This window comes from Volvox carteri (genome assembly GCF_000143455.1).
Source record: "Volvox carteri f. nagariensis unplaced genomic scaffold VOLCAscaffold_4, whole genome shotgun sequence".
Lineage (NCBI taxonomy): Eukaryota > Viridiplantae > Chlorophyta > Chlorophyceae > Chlamydomonadales > Volvocaceae > Volvox > Volvox carteri.
Window position 1 is genome coordinate 1907246 of NW_003307547.1, and position 24767 is coordinate 1932012.

A 24767-nucleotide genomic window follows, 5' to 3' on the forward strand; every position below is an offset into this window, starting at 1 on the left:
ATGATGTAAAAATGTACTTATAATACTATGCCAAAAATGATCGTATATTAGGCCATCACTTACACATGCGCCTCTTATGCCTAAGCCTTTAAGTCTCGTATAATACGTGTACACCTTACTGGCCTATATACCTTTCACCTATTTTCCCGAATATCTCGCCTATACAATGCCCGAAAAAATACAGACGAAGAGCTCCATCAGGCATTCATTACAGAATGTTTTCATGGTTGATGCATTCTTAATGCATACTTATATGACATACTTACATAAAACCGCTTAATACCAGTGTAAGAATGTTTAAGAATGCACACCCGCCTCCTCCATGTTCTTCCGTCGTTCTTATCGTTCTTAAGCATTCTCCTAAGTTTCTTAACCCCCCTCCGTGTTTGTAGGGTAGTCTACAGAAAGGTACACAACGGACATGTGGGCTGCACAGCTAGCTCTACACAATGTCTACGCATGGTAGCCTATTCATAGCTATAAATAGGCTATTGTAACGACGCAAACACCAATCTGAGCATCCCGGGTTGCGCCTTTGCTGTGTTACAGCTATAGCCTACAGGGCTATTGACCATGCATGCTGTATACAACAGATCGCATATAGCTATAGATTGGCTCGAGCTCGTACACGATCGTACATGATTCGTGAATCATCTATAGGCCACATAATTCGAGACCCTGCCTAACATTAGGCGAGACCCCGACCTATATGCGATCAAGTACTTTGCAGACGCTTTTGCGACCACGTTGGACGAGCGCTGGGTGGTAGTTTGGTACCATGTGGTATGCGTATGTAATTGCGACTTCCACCTTGGGGCGTGCGTGCTTGTATCTCATGCATCCTATCACCCCTGGAACGCCACCACTTAATACCTTCTTAATATCATCTTAATACCTTCTTAATATCATCTTAATACCTTCTTAGTGTTACCCACTTCATATGTCCCGCATAGCTCCCTGCTAACATTCTTAAGGTGCCGCTTAGTATGCATAGGGATGCATGGTCTAAAAACCACAGTAGGTGCGCCGTCTCTGTCGAGCTGTCGGGGGAGTCAGGCTGTCCAATAGCACATAAGGCCGTGTGTTGCCCTACCTTACAGCTTTCACGTACAGCCCGGTCAGACTGATTACCCATGTCCATCCCAAACCAGTGTTGCAGTGTTGCACACTACTGGCAGTATTGCACACCTGCTCACCGATCTGAGCGCAGTATTCCAAGCACTCCAGTATTGGCTGTCGACATTAAGCAGCCAGAGCTGTATTTGTTGTGGGGAAAGGGTATTTATGGATTGAGGATTTTATGAGAGGTGAATTACAGCTATTCAAACAAGTTGTTTGACCCCCAACACCCACAGCCACAGCCACAGCCACAGCCACAGCCACAGCCACAGCCACAGCCACAGCCACAGCCACAGCCACAGCCACAGCCACAGCCACAGCCACAGCCACAGCCACAGCCACAGTCACAGCCACAGCCACAGCCACAGCCACAGCCACAGCCACAGCCACAGCCACAGCCACAGCCACAGCCACAGCCACAGCCACAGCCACACCCACACCCACACCCACACCCACACCCACACCCACACCCACACCCACACCCACACCCACACCCACACCCACACCCACACCCACACCCACACCCACACCCACACCCACACCCACACCCACACCCACACCCACACCCACACCCACACCCACACCCACACCCACACCCACACCCACACCCACACCCACACCCACACCCACACCCACACCCACACCTGCATGTATACGTGCTAGCTTCACTTCACGTACCGCAGAGGTTTGGAGTACATTGTTACTGTCTGTATAGCGGAAAAGGAAAGTTGTTCCGCCGATGACATCCACGGGGATGTTTACTGTGGCCCCCACAGACAAGATGTTCTGCAAAGATTGGGATATATGACATATACATTGGGATATATGATATATACATTGGGATATATGATATATACATTGGGATATATGATATATACATTGGGATATATGATATATACATTGGGATATATGATATATACATTGGGATATATGATATATACATTGGGATATATGATATATACATTGGGATATATGATATATACATTGGGATATATGATATATACATTGGGATGTGATCCCCAAAGCGGTTACGGATTTCGACAATTAAGATTCGTCCATGCGTCGTTTATAAGGATGCCGTACAGCTGCTGTCGTAGGCCTTTCAGTTGTAACCGCCGGTAAGGAGCTTTACAACCGAAACTCCTGCCTTGTATGATATATCTTACATCGCAGGGGTGTATGTAATACCCCTGCGTACAGAGCTACAGACAGAGCTGCAGGGGGTTGGAAAGTACTACTCGCTCCTTGTAAGAGCCAGATGGCTCAGGACTCAGGGTATTTCCCAGTAGGGACTTCATTCCTAAATATCATTTCATCGTCGATCGCCTCGCGAGGTGAATATCGTACACGCAGTACATAGAACTGTCTTAGTAATCCTTGCGGCTATAGCCGTACTCAGCAGTACATGGCTACGGCTGTGGCTGTAACGATTCGTACACATACTCGACTCCGTACGCAATCTTGTACACGTCTGCCCGTTCACGGCCAGACCTGTGTCAAAAATCTTCTCTGGACAGTGCCACTCTGTTATGCAATCGTATGGCATTTCATACAGGCGCCAGGGGACGGACTGCAAGCGACTATAAGACCCCAAGGGAAACCCCCGGTGTTTATCAACACCTTCATAAGTGGACTAGTCGCTAAATCTACCTAAGTGACCAGGTAGGCTCTCACACTCCGGAGTTTAGGATCCTAAGCTCACCATGGGATATAAAGCTCATATGCAGGGATATATACGGTATATTAGCTTGATGTCCCCTGATTAGTTTAGGGAGTACCCTTACCTACTGTAACACAGCAAAGGCGCAACCCGGGATGCTCAGATTGGCTTTTGCATCGTTCCACCTACTCTCACCCCCCTTGCAGCTCTATAGTTCAGTATGGATGGGTATGGTTAATGGTATGTTTAATAATGACATACCTTGGCGGTGCTAGGAGAGCTGACGCTTGCCACGAACCCGTTCGTACCTGCATGCAGGAAAGATGTACCAACAGACCTGTAGGCGTTCTTGTACGCATACATCCATACCAATACATACACACATACACACATACACACACGCACACACGCGGTCGCGCGGGTTGTCCCGCCGCCTCATGCGTCAGTAAAACGTTTGATCGCCTATAGGCCACCCGAGGGCCCTCGTGTAACACCAGGCAAAGAGTACTCAGGGAGATGCCACGGGAGCTGAACCTTCTTACATTCCTCCCCCCCTCGAGCGAATGTCCTCAGGCGCCCCCGGGCATATCCCGTAGGATTTTTTGGTTATTTGAGATCCCGTAGGATTGTGAGTTTGTTTGATATTGTGACATTTCGTCCGTCCCCGTCCGAGATGGAGGTCTTTTCTTTGCTACCGCTCATTATTGCGCTCGCCAATGATCGGCCAAAAATTTATAATAGTAGTAGTTGCTGTTAGTTCTTTCTGAAAAGCTGTAACTCTTAGGTAAAAAATGATTCTTCCTTTATTTCTAACTCTAAAAAGGTAACCTCTTAGGTAAAAAATGATACTGCCGTACAGTCTCTATAGGGAAGAAGGCCAATGATGCCGTACAGTCTCTATAGGGAAGAAGGCCAATGATGCCGTACAGTCTCTATAGGGAAGAAGGCCAATGAACAAGGCCCTCAAGTCGTACGGCCTAAAGGGAAATCTATGCGTCGCTGGCTCTACCTGCTAAGCGGAATCTGCAACAATTTCTTTTAAGTATATGACAGCAAGTTTAAGCATATTGATCTTTCGCCTTGTAGCGTGCTTGATGCTGTGTGGTAAAGCACTGTGTTCCGCGTCTGCGTCCATTTTGCCTGCCAAAAGTGGTGAACCAACTTAATCAAATGCAAATTTACAATGCCATAAAAACGAAAATGTAGGTAGTGCTGTTACGCACTTTTCGGCGGCGGCAAGATTTCGCACGGCATCATCGCACGACCGATCTGCGTCGCTGTTCAGCCAGTATTTAGCCCAGTGCATAAATATCAAATGCTGTGTATTACATATGACTTCTTCTTTTCACAATTTGTAGGGTTAGTTTGGCTTCTTTTCCTTCGCCGTTATCGTTGTGATAGACTGATCCTTGAGTCAATACATTCATTAAAGCCTTGGACTGCTAGTGAATATAAAGCTAGTAAATGTTGTCATTGTCGGTACAATCGCGGACGTTCAGCATTGTGGTCCTGCTCGCCATGGCCACGACACACTATGACGACGGGTGATCGCCTTAAGTCCGCGTTAGTTCGCGTTAGTTCGCGTAACGGTGCGAATCTTAGCGTTAGGTGCGAATGAGCATGTTTTTGTAACGCAAAGAGCTAACGCACAACGGCTATGAAAAAGCGGAAATCGGCCCTACTGGCTAAAATTTTTAAATTTTATAATTTTCAGATTGTAAAGGTTCATTTGGAAATAAACTTGCGTCGTTTTGGTCGACTTGAGCAATTCATCCGTGCTTATGTTGAAACGCGAAGCATACGCGCATGTGTAGCAAGGCGATACGCATGCGATTCCATATTGCGATTCGTGCGTGTGGGGAGACAATGCGTAAAGCAATACGCGTCCAATCGCACATCAAACGCATACAGTCCGCAAGGCTATTCACATGCGAATACATGTTGCGTTTCATGCGTATGAAGTCTGATTGCGTAAAGCTTAACGCGGCCTAGCACACACCAAACGCACACATGTCGCAACGCAATTCGCATGCAAACAAATGGTGCGTTTCAAGCGTATGAAGGCTCGTTGCGTCAAGTTTACTGCGGCCTAACACACCAAACACACACGATTTACTTTGATTAATCGCATGACATAACAATTCACATGCGATGTTTTATGTGTTGGTCGCATACTCAGTTCGTTAACCTTCACGCAGTCTCATAAGAATATAACATGCTTGGCAGCACTCAGGGGGCCCTTCCGCAAACGAGATCGCATCAGGTGCAGCCTTACATCGCACAACGATTCATCATACCATCAATAGATGCCAGAAAGGCGGCGGGACATATGCCGCATGCGAACACGCACGCAATTAGACCCCCACTGGCTGTGAGGCAGTTGTGGGGACATGCCTGCGAGGCTGAAAGGGCTTCCGGACGCATAAATCGCATCAGGCACTGTCTTACACCGTGCCAATGATGTATGATGCCATCAACTATTTGCCGAAATGAGGCGGGAAACGCTGCATCCAACACGCACACAATTAAACCCCTGCCATGAGATGTGTCGGTGGCTGTGAGGCAAGTGGGGACATGCCTGGGAGGCTGAAAGGGCATAAATCGCATCAGGAGCCATCGTACGCCGCAACAACGATGCATCATACCATCAACTAGTTGCCAGATAGGCGGGGGGGAACACGGCTTGATCAGTCATGCTCGCTAGGCAACCATCATGGGGAAGGGATGTAAGGGTGTCCTCCTCTCGGATGGGTCGAACTACTCCCAGTGGCTCGGCGTCTTAGGCGATTTCCTTGCAACACCCAAGTTGAAGACTACATCAACACCCGTCGCCTCCGGGCCGCAACACCCAAGACGCCCTGGAGGAGGACGCACAGGCGCTCGGCTACCTGCATCTGTCCTGTGAACTGCCCATCAAGCAGTTGCTCAGGAATCGCCAGACCACTCTCGCCGCCATGCAGCTCTTACAGCAACAGTTGCGTTCTGCATCCCAGGCCCGGCTGAGCCTGTTGGAGCCGCAGAAGCAGCTGAGCATGTACGATGGGAAGACGACCACTGACTTCGTTCAGCAGGCAGAGCAGCTCCGTAGCAATATAATCGTGGCCGGCGGCCAGTGGGACGAGAGCACCACGCCATTCTCCATGGCCTGCCTCCGCAGTGCACCATCACCATCGAGTTCACGATGTATCAGCCCAACTTAACGACCCCACAGCTCGTGCTCATGCTGCGTGAGAAGGAGAACAACCTTAAGACCCAAGCAAGCAAGCAAGACAAGCCTGGTGGGAGCTGTCGGCCCTGGCCGTGCTGCCAGTGGAATCGGCAGCGCCGCCGGTGCTGCAGGCACCGTACGGGCCGGCGACACCTGTCACTACTGCGGACAGCCTGGTCACTACGTTCACGAGTGTCCTGTTAAGCAGGCAGACGAGTCCGTCGGCCTTCACCGCAGCAACACATTCGAGCAGCTGCACGCCGCCGGCAACATCAGTTGAGGCAGCTGCAACCGCCACCGTGACGGTGGCGGCAGGGGCACTGGCAGCGGCAATGGCGGTAACAGCAGGGCTGACGGAGCACGTGAATGTGGCCGTGCTCGATGCGGCAACAGCCAACGCAACGGTGGCGACACTGCATGCGGCAGCAGTGGCAGCAGCTCGGGCAGCAGCAGAAGCAGCTCACACCAGAGCCGTGCCCCAGTGCTGGTCATCGACCACAGTGGAAGCAGCTCACGAGTCACCCTCGACTCAGGCTCACCATACCACCTCACGGGTGACCACTCCCTGCTGCACAACCATGTCCCCGCCGGCATGCCACGGCTAATCGGGTGGGGCAACATGTCGTGGGAACAGGGCAGCTGCACCTGCATACTCGTGATGGACACAATGTCTGGCTGTACAACATGCTGCACGTCCCCAGCTCGGGCCTCACCCTGACGTCTGTCGACCTCGTGAGAGGTCGACAGACCTCATCACACGCGGCTACTCGGTCACGTTCAGCATGGACAAGACGGGCTGCTGGTTCTCATGCATCAGCCTCCTGCACAACAGCCCGTCTATAACCGCATGGAGTGAGCGTGGGCACTATGCATGGACGTGGACCTGCAGGCGCCGACCGACGTCACCGTCAATGCCTTCAGCACCACGGGCGACAGAGCTGGCGGGGGCCAGGCCGCAGGTAGCAGCGCTGGCGGAAGTGCCGCCACCATCACCAGCACCCGTGGCGGCAGCACCGCCGGCAGCCACACCGGTGGAGGCCAACCGAACGGCGACAGCAACGGCAAAGGGCAACCAGGCAACAGCAGCCCCGGGGCCACTGAATGCTCAGTCGCCGAACTTGTGGCAGCACAGCGCCTGCACTGCCAGTACGGTCACCTCAGTTACCATGTGCTGAAGCAGCTGATCAGCAAGCGGAGGAGGCCGTCTGTGAGGCCTGTGTCACCGTGAAGGCCACCGCAACCGCCCACCCCAGCCGCGGCAACCGGCCGTAGCACGCACTGGAGGTCGTACACCCTGACCTGTGCGGGCCCATGCCGACCATGGGCCGAGGGGGCGCACGCTACTTGCTGACGCTGCTGGATGGTGCCACCGGTCTGTCCGCCGTCCGCATGCTGGCCAGCAAGAGCCAATGGGCAAAGTGCTGCAGGACATGGTGACACAGCTGGAGGCCCGCCACCCGAACCACGCACGGGTGCACACGCTGCACAGCGACAACGGCGGTGAGTACGTCGCCAAGCAACTGGAGCAGTGGCTGCGCCAGCACGGCACCGCACACACCCACTCGGCGCCGTACACCCCAGAGCAGAACGGAGCGGTGGAGCGACTCAACCACACACTCTTCGACCGCGTGCGGGTGATGCTGCATGACACAGCACTCCCGGTCAGCTACTGGCTGGAGGCTGCACTCTACACCAACCTCCTGCGCAATGTGGCCCCCTCTCAGGGCCAGGAGGCCACACCGAGGGAAGCTTATCACGGCATCCCCCCCGACGTCAGCCACCTCCACACCTTCGGCTGCCTGGCCTACATCCGCATCCCAGCCAACCAGCAGGACAAACTCAGTCCTCGTGCAAAGGCGGGAACCTACCGCTGACCGGAGCACGGCATGGCCACCCACCGCGTCCTCGTCGAGGGCAAGGTGACCGTGAGCAGCGACATCACCTTCGATGACGACTGCCACGACCCGGTTCACAACAGGCGGGCACCCTCTTCGGCACTAGCCCCGCCTGCCCCGGCAGCAGGGACACTATCGGCGGCTCTACACCGCCCGCCATGCTGCCGACTCCAGCGGCTACCCCAACCCCGGCGACCCCAACAACACCCCTTCCATCGCAACACCCGCAGTCAACGGCTGTCCCTGCACATGCCACAGCCCCGGTCAGTGACGGCCTGCCAACCCGACAGCAGCAGCAGCAGTGGCGGCGGCGGAGAGTCGGGAAGTCCACCGCTGCTCGGGTGGTAGCGCTGACAGCGCTAAGTCTAACATGCCCGACGGCAGCGGCGGTGGTGGAGGCAACAGTGCGGTGCACACTGCCAACGACATGCTGGTGACGGCGGACAACCTGCAACCTGCCCAGTTTAAATGGGGGGGACTAACGGCTCACCTCGACTGTAATCACAAATTTAGATGCTTAATTCTCCATACTGATATTCTCCTTACACTTCGTCAATTGCTTATACTTTACTGTTGCAACAACTAGCAATGTGTGGGCAATTTGCACTGTACGACCAATGCAAGAAAACAAACTGTTTCAATCATTGGAAAAGGCACACAGCCCAAATGCTTGCTAATGCCAGCCGATCAAAACTTTCGCCTAAAGTTTTCCAAGAACAAGGGGCAGGAGAGAGGGGAAAGTGCGGGGAAGTGGGGCGGCAGCCCCACGACCCCGCACATCCCCCCCAAGACCACCTGGCCACCGACAGGCAATCATGATAGGGATGAGCGGGAGCCAAAGGAAACATTTAAAAGCATGATTTACTCAGCTGGTAAACTTCTCGCCCACCCGGGCATCCACCTATGGGGTAAGAGTATGCTGCATTATGCCTGGTGTGCAATATGTTTCCGACCGGATTCGATCCTGGGATTTCTCACCTCCTAGCAATTCGCACCAATGTAACATCAGGCAAAGAGTACTCAGGGAGATGCCAAGGGAGCTGAACCTTCTTATACCAAAAGGCCTATTAAAGCATTTACCTGACCTAGAGAGATGTACGCGCGCGCGCGGAGGAGCACATGCTGTTATATCACGACTTTTTCAGAGACGAACCGAACGGTGGATGCAGATCCCGTGATATGCTCTCCGGGATACCACATGCTGCATATATCACTTCGTCACGAACCCCACGTTCTCTACCCGCCGGGCAGGGATCCAGCGGCACGCGGATAAGTGAACAGTAGTTACAGTCCATGCATGTTCCTTTGCCGCGGCCAGTAAATGCACGACTGGGTGAAATGTTGCTCGATCGCGAGGGGCAGCCGACCTACTTAGGCATAGATGCACGTCTCTAAAGCTACATGCATCTAGCTATGTATATAGGCCGCAGTACGTAAGTAGCCGGTACATGCACAATCGACAGTCACGTGCTTACCTGCGTTGCCGGCGGCAATCATGCTGAGAAAGCCCGGATTCCGCCAGGCGAATAAATCGAAAGCCTGCGAAATGTAGTCGTACACGACACTGGATGCGCCATCGGTGCCCCAGCTGTCGGAACTGAGTCTCGCTCCCACATTGTAGTGTGTCTGTTGGTGAGAGGGGATCCGGAGCAGCAAGTTGGTTTAACGCACACACACACACATACACACACATACATATATATACATACACACATATACACGCATATGCACACACAACTAGCTACTAGCTAGTAGATACAATGTCGCGTGCAAGGAAGGGCGCCATCACTGGACACTGGAAGCAGGCCTAGGCCTTGACGCATACATGGTCACCAAGCCTGGCGACCAGTGCTATACCACGACGTTTTCAAAAAAGTACACCAATCGGCGGAAGCAGATCCCTTGATGTTGCACGCCCTACAGGGTATTACACCTCGTGCCAGCAGTATTATCGCTGTAGCTATTTGGAGCTGCTACTGGCTGGTGGGTGGCAACAGCGCAAGTGGTAAGCCATTTACGGGGGTCTGTCTTCTTGCCTTGAACATTAATGGCTAGCTAGCTGCTGCAGCTAATAAGGTGTATTTACTAAGCATGGGATCCGAGCACGCACCAAGGAGCGGATCCGGACACACTTGGTCGCTAATGTGGGCTCTGTCGAATTGCGCCAACGAACTGCGCCAACGAACTTCGCCAACGAACTGCGCCAACGAACTGCGCCAACGGTCGCGCGGTTCTAACGGCAAAAGGATGCAATCTGCTGGAATGTGAGCCCTTCCTATGAACGCATATGCTTAAGTTACAACTTTCCCTCGTTCACTACCTTCATCCTAGCTAGGGGCCGCCTTCTCGCTCCCCTTATGGGGACTCCCTGGCATGCGGCCCTACTTGGGCCCTCATCAGATAGGTAGGTAGCAATAATGAACCCTAGGGCTGACTTGCATATAAATACCAGGAGACTCACCTGTAGCAGGTAGTCTATGCTGGGGATATATAGCTGGTTACCGTTTTTTGCCGTGTCCATGAAACTGATCTTGGCTGCAGGCGCTGCGCCAGTGTCAACGCTGTTCAAAAAGTCGCCAGTAGCTGAAGAAAACTTGGCCCCAGCAATTGTACCGCACACATGGGTTCCGTGGCCAGATAAGTCACCGAAAAAATCCGGCTCTGAAGCAGGATGAAGAATGATGCATATACGGCGGCGTCGTTGTTATTGCCATGGCAGTGGTTTGTATCGAGGAGTTCGTGTAGACCATCTATTTCAGGCCTATCTATTATACTAGTATGATAGTACTATGGCACGATCTATAGCTATAGAGCAATCTATATACAAAGAATCTACATACGGTCTATTTCTCGGTCCTATCTATTATACGATGACCTCTGATGACCGTGCCTGTCTATAGATGACAAACATTTTACCGCTATTATTGCCATGGCAGTGATTGAGCAGCTGGCTGGTAGCAATACATGCTGGTGTGGCTGTCATACGATCATCATCAATACGGCACACAATTGTGGATACATGTATGTACGCGCAAAAGCGCATACCCAGCATCGATATCTCGAGATATCTCGAGGGGCCGTTCCGGCGGCCAACGATTATGCATGTGCAAGAGCATAGCTAGACAGGCGAAGTATGGAAGGAACTGGAAACGTACGCGCGTAGGGTGGGATGGTGTACTGGACGACCTTCCGGTGGGTCGACATTAACACGGACAAGGACCTGTTTGTGAACAGGCTCTGTAGACGAAGGGGGTCATAAGCGTCATCCACAAAGGAGCAGTGGCCCATGTCGATACCCGTATCGGCGACCTGCAGAACAATTTGCGCCAGTACTCTTGGGCTCTTTATATGAAGATGACCTCCCGCGTACCCGCATCAATACCAATACCACGTCCATGGCCCCCCCGGCTTTTACGGACACACCCGCACTTGTGTGCGGAACTTGTAACTTGTAACTTGATATAGTTAGCTTGCTTGCCTTATCATTGCCGCGCGGCTCAGTGCCCACCGCATCTTTGCAACATTACGAAGGTACACTTGGATCGGTAGTGTAGGTAGTTTTGGACTGGACAATTCTGCCCACATGCTTCTGCTTTAGAGTGCTGGCGACACATGCTATTAGCTGTTCATAGTACGACACACGAATTGTCTACCTACAAACACGCGCGAAAGCGTTCCACCAGCATCTTGAGAGGCCGTTTCAGCGGCCAGCTACTATACGGCAGATATGTTATATCGATATCACGACTTTTCGGAAAAGAACTGATCGGTGGATGCAGATCGCATGATATCGAGATATTTTAATACCCAGGATACTAAAAAATACGTGTGCGTAACAGGTCGATCGAGCCATCAGGGGGGCCATGACAACTACAGCAGACTGGCATGTTGTTTGTAATTTAGTGGCGGTCTATCCATGGACGCCAGTGGGCCAGACTAGTTGCCCGGACAACAACCGGAGCAACCCGGTCGGCCTATACCTCCACTTTGATGTGCTTCTTTGCCCACTTCCCTGCCCCACCCTGCTTACCCCAATCACTACATCGTTGCCCACGATCCCTGCCTTCCAGTACGGCCGGAGATCCCCGGTCAGGTTTCGGTAGCGCGTAAGGTCCATGTTCCCTAAAACGGCGTCGACCCCGCGAGTAGCCAGCAGCAGGAACATGCAAACAAACACAGCAGGCACGCAATTCAAATCACGCCAGCAGGCTGCACATGCAGAACCACCTAGCTAAATATGCAAAATAACCGACTTAAAAAATAAATAAAATATATAGTTTATAAGGGGAATTGATCAGCATTTAATAGAGGTGTAGAACATGCGATGTCAGCTACCCAGAAGTTAATTGCTTGGGAGGGTGTCTGTGCAACATTTTGGAAACTTTCAAAGAGTCATGGGGTTATAGGTTGGAGCTGGTGGGGGGTTGGCGGTGGGGACAGCGCGCGAGGGTCCCTCAGGGCTAATGGGCGGGCGATAGGAAATCTGACAAATAAAGGAGGAGAGTACGTAGGAGGGGTTAGCGAACCGGCACCCACCTGTTTGCGAGAGCCATCCGCCCGCCGCGTTGGTGGTGGTGACCTTCAGCTCCAAGTCCAGCCAAGTCACCAGGACCTGCTGGCTAAGCCAGGCATTGGCGTCCTCGATGTCCTGCATTAATTATAAAACCCACCTATATTATAAAATATTATAAACACACGTATATTTACCTAGGTTCATTTACGGTTATTTAGTAGTGACAGCGTGTCTATCTTATAACGTTATAAGACATAAGAAATGTCTGCAGACATTCCTTAACGAATTTTCAAGAAATTTGCTACTTCTTCCTTCGAAACTTGGGTTTCTCTGCTAAAATATTGCGCCTAAATTGTTGCTTGGATCTGGCCTGCTGTTGTTTCCTGGGTGTATCATGGGATTCTGACATGACATCCGCGATCGGTGTCTTTCTGAAGTCGTGATACAACACCTGCTGCCCATCCAATATGCACTTTTTTACATCTGTTGATGGGTGATTCAGGTTCATTTGTTGGTAATTGGCACGACGGGAGGATGGCTCACCCGTTCTCATGCTCACCTCAGGACACAAGTATATTTGCAGTCGTGGGGAGAATGAGTTATACAGGTCCATGTCCAGTGCCTTTGGCAAACAGGGATCCGCTGGTTTGACATCACGTTGCAAAATCGTAACTAGAGACGACATCCAGCCCTCCAGGATTGTGCTCCGAACCATCTCCGGTTCCAGATCTGGAACGATGTACACGGTAATGCCGTACAGCTGGGTATCGCCGCTGTCCGTGTTGCTATTTCCTTCTTCTGCACCTTGCAAAATTGATGTCGTAAGTGATCGCTTTACAACAGCTGTATGTTTTACATGGTTGCCGCTATATACACTCCAGGTTTTCAGGCTATGGATGACGTCCTCATTGCCATCATGTGCGGCGGCCATGTCGTCACCGCTATCATCGCCCCCGGCCTCCATGATGAGTTGCCTACGCCGCCTTCGCCTCGCTGATCTCACGGCTCTCGTAACCATGTCCAGCCTCGGATCTCGCTTGTGGTTGGCGGTGTACATAGTCTGTCGGCATGCATATGTTCATGAGTATGCAGGTGGATAGGGCGGGCAGATGTGATTGGTTGGCATGTGTGTGGTCTCTCTCAACCGCTCGGGAAGTGCATGTAGGCCAGAGGGGGTTTCAAGTCCCGCAGTACAGGGCACGCCTTGCGTGGCATCGCTATTCAGGCAAACACGGTGTTTATTTGGATTTGTATACAGCACATGTGATCCTGTCCGACTACGGATACGGAAACGTCTCATTCAGTACCCACCCAAACTTACGAGACCCGTCTGGAGCAAGGGAGGTCCCTATTACCTCTATATCATACATGTCGATACATACATACATACAGCAGAACACCTACCATAAGTGCATTGTTGAGTAATGCCGCTTCCGCGACAGCACTGTCCGAGCCATAAACCAGTAGTGTGTCTTCCGGGATGTAAGCTATCACCTTGCAGCTCCTGTCAAGCAAGGCGTCACGAAGTGCTTCACCATCGCCGCCTAGTGGGGCCGGGGCGCCAGGAAAACAATTCCAGGGGGAAGAAGTGAGTTGCTGGCGTGAAGTGCAAGCATCGAAGTGCAGGCATGAATGGACAATGGATTTACCGTTGTGTACTGCACACGTCTTCGTCGTCAGCAGTACGATTGCCCAACACAACAGGACCCAAAGAGACAGCAGCTACCCCAAAGAAAGCTTTGGAAATAAGCCAATGGCGTCATGGCGAGTTCAGGCGGCGGCGGGTTGGCGCCCAAATTACTGCTGCCTGCCACAAATAACATGCAGCCAACAGCGGAGCGAACTACTTCCCCGACCTTTATTAGGCATGCTCCTATGACGCCTTTTCCCAAAACTCTCGCCTCCGCTTGTTTCCCATGGATAGGGACCTGCTGCTGTCAAATCGAAACACGCTAATGGCTCCGCGCTGTGATGCTGTAATAGTACGGCGGATAAGGGGTTACTTGGGTGGCTACATATATTATTTCTGTCTACGTGCCCTTCCATGGATCCATCAAAGTTCTAGTTGCTGCTTGCCGGCTGGTTGCATTAATTAGCTAGCCAATTCGCACCGCTGCTGGTGCCAAGAACCCCGCGGGGACAATCAGGGTATGGCGATACACGAGTCCTAGGTAGCACCAAGCGACGCACATATACTCTTTGACGAGCGCCGCGCGCGAGCTGTATGATGTGTGAAACAGGGGGGTGTATCTTCGCCCGTGGCAGCTACCCTGCGAAACCCTGCCTTCCCCGGTATTTCGGGGCACCCTCATCCAGTCACCCTAGTCAACTTCTCAGTGGATCGCTCAGGTTCCGCACCCACCACCAGCATTCAACGGAATCTGCCGGGTCGACAGCGGCCCAACTCCGTTACTGATCGACTCGCAGGTTTACTTTATCCCAGGTTACCACCGTCCATCATCTAGGGGCGCAATGCCTTCCATCATCGGAAGGACTTTTGACCCTAATGGGTATCGATCCCGGGATCTCCCGGGGGCAATGGTCGCGCCTTACCAGTAGTGCCAAACCCTATGTATATATGTATGTATGTGCAACGCTATGAGCTGTATGTATGTCCCGTCAGCGCACGTTTACATCCATCTCTATCCATCTCTATCCATCTCTATCCATCTCTATCCATCTCTATCCATCTCTATCCATCTCTATCCATCTCTATCCATCTCTATCCATCTCTATCCATCTCTATCCATCTCTATCCATCTCTATCCATCTATCCATCTATCCATCTATCCATCTATCCATCTGTGTGTGTGTTACATGGCTGGGGGGTGCGTGACCCCATACCTGAAAAACTACCCATACGGGCCGAAGGCCCAAGGGCAATACTACAACGCCTAAAAGCCACGGAGAAAAGGAAACACCGCACATCAGCCCAGACTAGCGTCCAACGGGGATAACTGAGTTTCGGTGAGCCCACATACGTTCCAACATCCTCGCCAGACGTGCTGGTTCCCATTTCATGGCCTCCAACATGCTCTGTTGATAATCGAATCCCTCTTCAGCACGAATATCATTATAGGCTGGGCATTCCAATAACACGTGTTTTTCATACGCGTCTGACTGTCTTGCCAGAGGAGTACCCCTCAGATGGGAGGCAACCGGGAGTGCAAATGGCGAAGTATAAGCACTGGATGGGGCTGCCCTTTTCGGGAGCCGCAGCCGTCATTTGGCCAACACATGCTAAGGTTTTCATTCCTCGTTTAGCACATCGTAAGCTAATGCAGTTTCGTTTATGTTGCTGGGCTCGGGAGGCAAACAGAGCACGAAGAGGCAAGTACCATGTCCCCAGAGGGCAGCGGTTTTGCCGCTGTTGTGGTACTAAATAGCCGAATCGAGGATGAAAAACACGTTATCTACCCATCTATCTATCTATCCACTTATCGACCTATCCACCTATTGATCCCAGACGCAGACCCAGACCCAGACCCAGACCCAGACCCAGACCCAGACCCAGACCCAGACCCAGACCCAGACCCAGACCCAGACCCAGACCCAGACCCAGACCCAGACCCAGACCCAGACCCAGACCCAGACCCAGACCCAGACCCAGACCCAGACCCAGATCTAGACCCAGAAACCCGGCCGCCTGTGCGATTCTTTATTACCATCTCACCGCTGTTAATGTTCATGCATACCTGCTGAGCCGTACTGGACCAGGTACAGGTTCTGCCCGTCATCACTGGCACCATCATCCCCCGCCACCCCGCCACCATTTGTGATGGCCCCCATCGTGCCAGGGGCGACATCTCCACCATTTGTAGACTGTTGCCCAGCTGCTGGCGCTCGTGCAGTTGGTTGGGGTGTTTTGTAGACGGGCCTGCAACAATAATATGTATATGCAACAATATGCAGCAATATGCAGCAATATGCACAAGCAGCAAGACATTCATCTGCATTTACAACGAATATGCCACCGGGTTGATTGGACTCGAAAAGGGAGCGACTGGGATATATGTAAAGTAAAGTGTTTTTGGAGCCGCAAAACATATAGGTTTGTTTATTGCAGCCGAACCATTAATTAAGTAGGTAAACGATGCAACATGTTGGTACGCACGACATGGTTTATTTCAACACGTCGGCCATCACGCGCATCCCTCAAAAAGTGGATGGCGAACAGGGCCACATGCATATACGCTCGCTCCCCTATTGCCATATTGCCCTCCTCCTGTAGGGGAAGATTCGGAAGAAAGACTTCAGTATATCCGCAGCGAGAAAGTTGTCACACTTATAGCTGATGTAATCAAACAAGCTGTACTGATGTCGTCCAAGGAAGCAGGTAACTGACTGAAAGCTAAAGCATATTTCGGGTGGCGCTACGTAGTAGTACGGCATATGCACGAGTTCCTCCCGGATGACCATTCGCTCAAGGGGTTTGATAAGAGCGAGCTTGATAAGAGTAGATAGGGATCCGATCCCCTTGATTGGCTTGATTGGCATCTTTCATGTGTACTGCTTGCTTGCCCAGTGTACGAAATAAGCTAGCTAGAGTAGCATGACGGCGTCGTTCGCTCCATTTCGCCAGTTAGCTATGTATTACTATTCAATAGTCGCTATTCAATGCATATTCAATGCATATATGTCCGCCCGGCGGGTGCACGGCGCCGGCGCATGTGTAAGTCATCAGGTGACGCTTCCCAGCAATAATAATCAAAAGATAACCAAAGGGGCCAGATGATGTACGCGACCAGGCCTCACCCGTAGGTTTGGCCGCCCCATTAGCTACAGCGTAATTGTTCCTGTTCTGTAATTCGACCCCGCCCGCAAACACGTGATCCGGAATAAATATACAAGGTAATTTATACGAGGTAGCCAAATTATCATGGGTTGATATACTTCATGAAATTTTCAAATTTGACTTTGGTTGCGCGTGTTTTTTGTGTGTGTGGGGGGGTAGGACACCGATCGATTACTGATGCGTTACTTGAAGCGAGAAACGCACAGTTCCCGGCCTTGTTGCATGGGCAACAGGTAGCTAACATTCTGTATGCAGTGGTTCTGACTTCCGAATTATTATTGGACCTTCAAATATCTTCAATCTGCCCAATCTTAGGCCGAGCTAGCTCGGCGGTGCACACACATCGGTGCGCAAACGACGGCAGTTTCTCCAGAAGCTATAGCGCCTAATAATATAAGCTAAACTACTGTATCTATATCTTTTGAGCTGCAGAACCAGCACCATGCAAACAAGCGTTGTATGTCATAAGAAAGCATAAAAGAAATCAGAAACAGGCTCAATTTAACGCTAAGTAAAAGCTAGGGTACTAGGTTACCAAAGCCGACTATGATGTTCTATGTTTGCCCTTACTCGCTTGCTTCCATAGGCCTTCGTACGTCATGGAGACCTGTGTACGCGGTGCACCCACCTACCTATTCAGCTCTACTTGTCCGCTTCGAAGTTGAACTAAGCCTTTATTTACTTCAGGCATCGCTGCGTTGACAAGCGCCAGCAGACAAAGGAGTACAACCAGGGCGTTGCAAAGCACTCCGTCGACTGCCATTTGCCCTTCACCGACTAGATGGATGAAGATGTCGAGCGCTGGATAATCGCAACTACATACAACTATGTCCAGGAGATCATCGTCGGCCCGTGATCGCTGCCTAAATTGTATGCTGCTGCTTGTAGCTTGTTCTGGTTAGACGTTTCATATACATGACATGCACCATAATCGCAGGCCGGTCACAAGAAATAGTCTGTAGGTTTTCTAGTGAAATGAAATACAACCAAGTTCTTCTGTGTATTTATCCTGAGCGAACTCGATTGAATGTCGTTGGCGTGTACGACTGGACCGTACAGGCCTACAGTAAGTCACATTAGTAGTGCGACGTAAAGAGTATCGAATTTTTCGCGAGTGTAGATTGTCACTACTGACAGTTTTCCGTTGCGGCTTCTGTCTAATCTACAGCGTCCAGAAGCAGCGCCGCTTCCTCCGAGGAAGCGGGTGGCGGCGTCGATGGCGAGTCGATGGCGAGTCGCCACCACGCAACCCACACGGAAGCAAGAGCAACTTTCCTGTCTGCAAGTTCCTCTTCGTCTGGATGACGTCTAAGTGGTAAGGCAACTACTCACGAAAACCTCCTATGAAAATTGCTGTCAAAAAAATTATTGACTGCCCGCCGATCGATTTAATTTAGCATCGATTCTGATGCGGCTAGCGGCATATGACCTTTAATTGGAAGCCCAGACCAGTTGTTAGACCAGCTAGACCACAATCGATACATGGTTGGCAGCCTGCTGGATGGACGGGTGCGCGTATGTGTTGCACACGCACCCATATGGGCATGCACAGCACGCATTGAGCACATATTGATTGCTTCCCAGGCATCAGCAGTTCACCACTGAGTGGTTGTTCGTTAGTCCGCTAACCAAAACAAATCAACGACACGTCGTTGAGAACGGCGTGCCCTTCTTAAAGTCAGAAGAGTCAGAAGAGTTGACGTCACTTGGACACCTTACACCTGTGTCAGCAAAAAGGCACGAAGGGCGTCGAACATACCGTCGCCTGCCGTATACGGTTACTCTACAACATCGCCGGAGGTCTGCAGCTGTCAGCACAGCGTCCAACTCACAGCATTTCGCGCCACTTGGAAGGTATTGGACTGCTGCAGAGCGCAGAGCCTACCCCTGACAGGACGTTGTAGCAGCCGGTACACAGTACGGCGCTATAAATACGCGCAGAGCGCGACCACCAGCAACTCGAGAGACCTTTTCAGCGGTCAGCTGCTACAGACGTGTACACCAGCGACGACGAGAGACGCCGGCACAGGAGAACGGCCCAGCACAAGGCACTTCACTGTCCCCCGGCATAGAATATAACACTGTTCGCACTGTTGCTAGGATGAAGACACAGCTTATGCTGCCATTGGCAACCTTTGCCGCACGCCTGGTTTCGTTGTCAAGGGGGTTGCCAGGATTGTAGGCAATTGACGACAAAAACAGCGTGTTTAATGTTAATTGAATATGTTATTCTGCATCGCACCTGCGTCTTATTCCGTAAAACAGACAATGAGCTTGATTAGCTTGATCAAGCTTTTCATGAATTAGGCAACTCGAATCGACTCGGAACGGAGATCCCTTCAAACGGCAATAACATTATTTATTGCGATTCAGCAAGGACACTTCATTTTAGCTCAAGCGACTCAGTTGCCGAGTTTTGCCTAAGCAGGGGCCGCGTGTTTCAGAACCGCTTAACTCTTTGCGTCATTGCTCGGCACAAACTTCGACAAAACTTGCCAATCATGACTGCATTGGACTCATCCGACTCTGTTAACTCGTTTTTATGCCTGCGATTTCTACACGTACAACTTGTCACTGTTCTGGCGATTGCAAAATGCCCCTCCACGAGTTGCGCCGTCAATCCACGGCCTGCCAGTTACCAATACAAATACCATCTTACTGTATCGCAGGTCCTCGCACTTCATCTGCACGGGAGGCAACCTCTTGCCCGTACCGTCCGTAACCTTTTGCCTACTGCAGGCTCGCTTTGATTGTGTTCCTTCTTCAGGTCGTTTCATTGCACTTTCCAACAGTCAGCCCTTCCTTTAATAGCATTAACGAGCAGCCCTTCCTCGGGGATGTCGATTTCCCTGTAATAGTAAAAGGTAACGCATTTGTCTGACATACAGGACATGTGCGGGTCGATTTCGTCTCCAGAATGCCCATCTTGGTCAATAAAGGAGCTTTATTTACAGCTCAATTAATTTATACAATGTCCTGCCCCTGTGCCGTGTGTGTGTTTCTTTGCCTGTCGTGCCCTCATGACTTTAAGTGCCCAGTGACTCCAGCATGCGTTCTCACTCCGATAAGATAGCTTCTTTAAAGCTTACTCTATACTGTGTCCTGCTCTTGCGTCATGTCCGTTTCATAGCCTGACGGCGATAGTGCTTTTAGAGTGATTCCTAAATACTTAGGTGCCCGATGACGGGCACGTCAACCAAGTCGGTTAAAAAGCTGCTGCGCCCGCCCCCTCTGTATACAGATATTCATATGTCATAACCTCCGTGACACGTACCGCTGCCCGCCCATTAACTGTAATCAAGACCGTGAAAAACTGTTGTACACTGAAAAACAAATGACAGTCATGCCACCGGGGGTTCGGTGTCCCGGGGTGTAGTCTTTCCGTTCTTTTTCTGCTATCAAGGTCCACCAAGCGCACCACCATCGAGTCTGCATCATACATACATCAGCCATCATCATCAGGCATGCTTAGCTACGTACTTGGCTCCATGCACCTCACGCACTGCGTGAAACGGTTTCTGTTTGTCTGTCTGCTGTCTGTCCTACAGTCACTCGCGACTGTCTGGCTATACATCCGCGCATAACGAGCTGAGTTCGCCGCAGCCACATGCCTACTCTCCCTGGAGCGTTACGATGATGTTGCGGCCAGACGCATGGTCTCGGTGCTCACACAGCCAGATGCCCTTCGGTTGGTTTAGTTAGTTAAGTTCGTTGTGTATCATCCGAGGTGGAAGGGGAAAGCGACCACGATGTCAGAAAAAATGTCAGCAGTGGCAGCAATGGCAGTAGCAGTGACAGCAGTGGCAGTGGAAGTAATGGCAGTGCTGGAAGCGTTGTACACAGGGAAGCCATATCACGTCACCAAAACTCAGCACGATGAGAAAACGCGTGTGTATGTATGTGTGTCTACATGCGTATGTATGTGTATATGCTATACGTGGCATACGCATGCGTGAATAATGTGTTTGTGTGCACGCCCTCCCGCCCCTCCCGCCCTCCTCCCTCTCGCCCTCCCGCCCCTCCTCCCGCCCCTCCTCCCGCCCCTCCTCCCGCCCCTCCTCCCGCCCCTCCTCCCGCCCCTCCTCCCGCCCCTCCTCCCGCCCCTCCTCCCGCCCCTCCTCCCGCCCGTCCCCCCGCCCTCCTCCCGCCCGTCCCCCCGCCCTCCTCCCGCCCCTCCTCCCGCCCTCCTCTCGCCCTCCCGCTCGCCCGCCCTTCCTCCCGCCTCCTCACACCTGCCATGTTCCCAGCGCCAGACGGCCCTGGCTGATGGGGACGGTGAGGGAGGCCCCGAGCAGGGAGCTCTTGACATGGGCAGGCATGTCGTCAGGCCCTTCATCGGTATGAATCCAAGGGGCCTTGGCACCCTACGTACATACATACATTCATACATCCACTCACTCATCCGAGCACGGGGTCAGGGCGCGGGGCCGGGAGGGCCCCAGGTACAGAGAACAAAAAGGATAGAGGAAGGGGGAGGGAAGGGGAATGCAGGGAAAACGGGAGCTGTGTTTCAATTTAAGGTGTCGAACCGTAAAGGGAGCGCCTACACGCATCCCTTTTTGAACAGCCCTAGGCGGCAGGCCCGTGGGTCCCCCCACGGCTCGTGTGCATGGCCCCCCAGGATACACCTTTGGAGAGTAAAGCGCAACTCCAAAAGGTGTAACACACAAACCCCATCCCCCCATCCCCCCAACCACCACCCCACCACCCAACCCACCCCCACCCCCACCCCCACGTACACCCCCCCCCACTGCCACCCCCCCCACACACACGCATGTGCGGCTGATGGGGAGCAACTTATTGCTGGCTACCTGGTTGGTTGGATGGGCCATAGCCAAGACAGGAGAGCAAGCGCATGCGGATCCATATGCACCGCCCACACATGCACATGCACATGCAGCCGTTCCCGAGACCCCCAAGCATGCAAGTACGACAGTATGACACGTTGTTACCTCCTTTTGTAAACAGGTGTTTTCCCAACACCCCATCCATGCCGTGGGGTGCCGTACCTCGGGTACGGAAAGGTTTAGGTAGGTCTCCATATCCTTCCGTACATCGGGGTCAGCATTCTCGTTGATTGTTAGGGAGGCACTCGTGTGCTGGACTACAAATTGGTTTGACACACACTTCTCGATTAGTCGGCGGAGCAGTTTTTTGTTGGGGCAGTTAATAGTTGGTTTTTTGTTTGTGTACGGTTGGGACAGGGGGCAAAATGATGTCATGTCACCAGCGGAGCTGACGTGTTACATGCTGGAGCTTCTATTCCTTGCATTTGGTTGCACAGCCCGTTCTTTGGCGGCGTTGCACGAACATCGGATCACTAAAACTACTTCACGGGAGTGCGCAGGCACTTTCCAAGGCCCCCGAACGCTTCTTGGGTGCTGGGGCTTGGTCCCCGGTGCACCCCCTCGTCACAAGCACGTCCGCGACCGTACACTTTCTATTGCATGCAGGTACTACGGCAAAATCTTACTTCTTGCTATCCCTACCATCGGGAGGAAGACCTACTAAAGATGTTTGCCAGGCCCACTTTGTAGCCGGCGAGAGAGCTCCCGATCTCCTTCAGAATCTGTTTTGCAACCGACCCACCGACCCGCCGAAGGGGGGGGGTTTCGGATCCAGGCGCCCGTGGGGAAAGTACACGTAATGCAGGACGGCACGCATGCCCGTGGGGAAAGTACACGTAATGCAGGACGGCAGTGGAAAGGGTTTGGGGGAAGGCGGGGTCAGGGCAAGAGGGGTTGAGAAACGGGGCGCCGCGGCCCCAAAGGGATATTAGGGAGCGGCACTGGGTTGGCAGAAGTGGAAAGGGGGGAGAGGCGTGGCAAGGAGGAGAATATGGGTACCGTAGCTAGCGCGCTGCCGGGAAAAACAGGGGGATGCAATGGACGGGAGGTGAGTGATAAGAGGCAGCTTCGGACTTTGCCACGGAAGGCACATGGAATGACATTGGTGCCAAACAGAGCAGGTCGGCAGGTAGAGGATGTCCACTGCCCAATTTGGGGTGGAGGTACGTAACGTGGGTGACAAAAAAAGCTTTCGGATTTATGCGCTTGTTTTATACATATGCGGTCTGGACCAGAAGTGCGTGTTGCTGGCGGACTGCGTCGTAGGGTGAACCATGCGGCGTTAGATCGACAGGGATAGAAATGGGCTCAGAACGCTTTGCTAATAAGGTGAAGCACAATGGCAATATATATTTTTTTAATTATGTTTTCGTGTGTTGTCATGCTAGTACCTGCTTGGGACGATATTACTCCGCATTATGCATCCAACGCACCTTGTCGGTCACGAGGTGACATCCTCTCCGCATTGCAGGCATCCTGATTTCGTGTTGCGAAAACTTCATTCTACTGGGGCACTCTTCGTAGCCTGCTGCGATACGATTTGCAGTCGCTGCAAAAGTTAACAGAAACGACGCAAAAAACGCCAAAGGCATAATTATCATCGGATGATCGTCATTGAGTTAAGATGAGTAACGGTTGCTTTGAGTATTTCTGCAACTAACACGATGTCGTAAGTCCAACGGAATGGTTTGGACAGAAAGAGTGAAGTGTTGAGGAAAGACGATTTCGTCTTGGACGTGTTCGTTCATCTATCTAGGCTCAAGTGTATGTATACCATGTTCAGGGGCAAATTAACGTATGGTCTCGTGCTGGTTATTCTGGCCGTGGCAGCGTCAGTTGCCCTCCTTCATCCTGGACTCCATGGGGCTCTAATGGGTATATCCAGAATGGGTTGTTTCTCGAAAGGCTCCATGGACTCCGCTTACCAGTCGGATTTGCGCTTTCTTTCCCGGCTGGGCACTGGACGGGAGTGGTTGCATTTGACAGGTACAAGATTCTGCAAACGATTTGACATTGTTGGTCAACTACGTTCAAGAAATGCACCAGAGTGCATTGCATAACCTGCAGCGCGCCCTGTCTGGCGTTCATGCCTATGGTACGCTTTACCGCAGATGGCGGAGAAACGGCTTCGGAAATTCTTACCAATCTGGACCGGTTCAAATCTTTGGTTGTGGTTACAGCGGGACGGAGCAAACTCACCAGGTCAGTTAATAACCAACAACCCTAATGCATACCCTCGACAGCCCAGCGTTAAAAGCTTCATGCTCCTAAAACATAGATTAAAATGCGGATGGTTACCGCTTTGCTATTTTACGGTAGACTGATGTCTTACAGAAAGGACCGGCCGGCAACCAATCGCCGCCGAACCTAGTTCGCACCTGCCTTTACCCGAGCCTTGCAATGCACGCTACAGGCGCGCTGAAAATCAGCCCTTCATCTCCCTGGCAGTGCACCTACCCGATAGAGATCCGGATAGCACGGAGCAGCAGCAGGAGCAGCAGCAGGAGTGGGGGCAACAGCAAGACCAGGACCGGCGCCATCAACAAGAACAGCAAGAGCAAGATCCGCAACCAGGCCGCGGTCTAAGGGAGAGTCTGAAGGTCGCCGGTGCTGGGGGTGTACGGCGCGAAACTGCCAGGACGTCGCCCGAGTACGACAGCGGCGGCTTGGCGGCGCTTGCGGGCGCCGTAGGCGTTATGAACCTGGCCGCCGGCAGCTTGGAGCGCGTGC

At 52.1% G+C, this 24767-nt stretch overlaps 4 protein-coding genes across 4 annotated transcripts in view; all 4 read right to left on the minus strand.

Annotated features, from left to right (window-relative positions):
- VOLCADRAFT_87130 (uncharacterized protein) overlaps window positions 1–2824 on the minus strand; it is a gene marked incomplete at both ends in the record, with an annotated part of 5229 nt that extends 2405 nt beyond the window's left edge. Inside the window, 3 exons of the mRNA XM_002946936.1 lie at window positions 1197–1233; window positions 1558–1905; window positions 2822–2824. Coding sequence (XP_002946982.1) covers window positions 1197–1233; window positions 1558–1905; window positions 2822–2824 — 388 coding nt within the window. The remainder of the gene's footprint in view (window positions 1–1196; window positions 1234–1557; window positions 1906–2821) is intronic.
- Window positions 2825–8399: 5575 nt separating this feature from the next.
- On the minus strand, window positions 8400–12047 carry VOLCADRAFT_87131 (uncharacterized protein; the record flags this gene model as incomplete). Its single annotated transcript, XM_002946937.1, has 5 exons — window positions 8400–8488; window positions 9358–9508; window positions 10344–10543; window positions 11038–11191; window positions 11913–12047. 5 exons carry the CDS (start codon window positions 12045–12047, stop codon window positions 8400–8402), a joined length of 729 nt encoding a protein of 242 aa, XP_002946983.1.
- A 649-nt stretch (window positions 12048–12696) lies between these two features.
- Window positions 12697–16351, minus strand: VOLCADRAFT_87132 (uncharacterized protein; the record flags this gene model as incomplete). Its single annotated transcript, XM_002946938.1, has 5 exons — window positions 12697–12878; window positions 12939–13455; window positions 13800–13939; window positions 15849–16019; window positions 16069–16351. 5 exons carry the CDS (start codon window positions 16349–16351, stop codon window positions 12697–12699), a joined length of 1293 nt encoding a protein of 430 aa, XP_002946984.1.
- Window positions 16352–20801: 4450 nt separating this feature from the next.
- On the minus strand, window positions 20802–23539 carry VOLCADRAFT_56218 (uncharacterized protein; the record flags this gene model as incomplete). The annotated part of the gene is made up of 5 exons (XM_002946939.1): window positions 20802–20873; window positions 21423–21554; window positions 22200–22294; window positions 22699–22759; window positions 23471–23539. The coding sequence occupies 5 exons, from the start codon at window positions 23537–23539 to the stop codon at window positions 20802–20804; spliced, it is 429 nt and encodes a 142-aa protein (XP_002946985.1).
- Between the last annotated feature and the right edge of the window lie 1228 nt (window positions 23540–24767).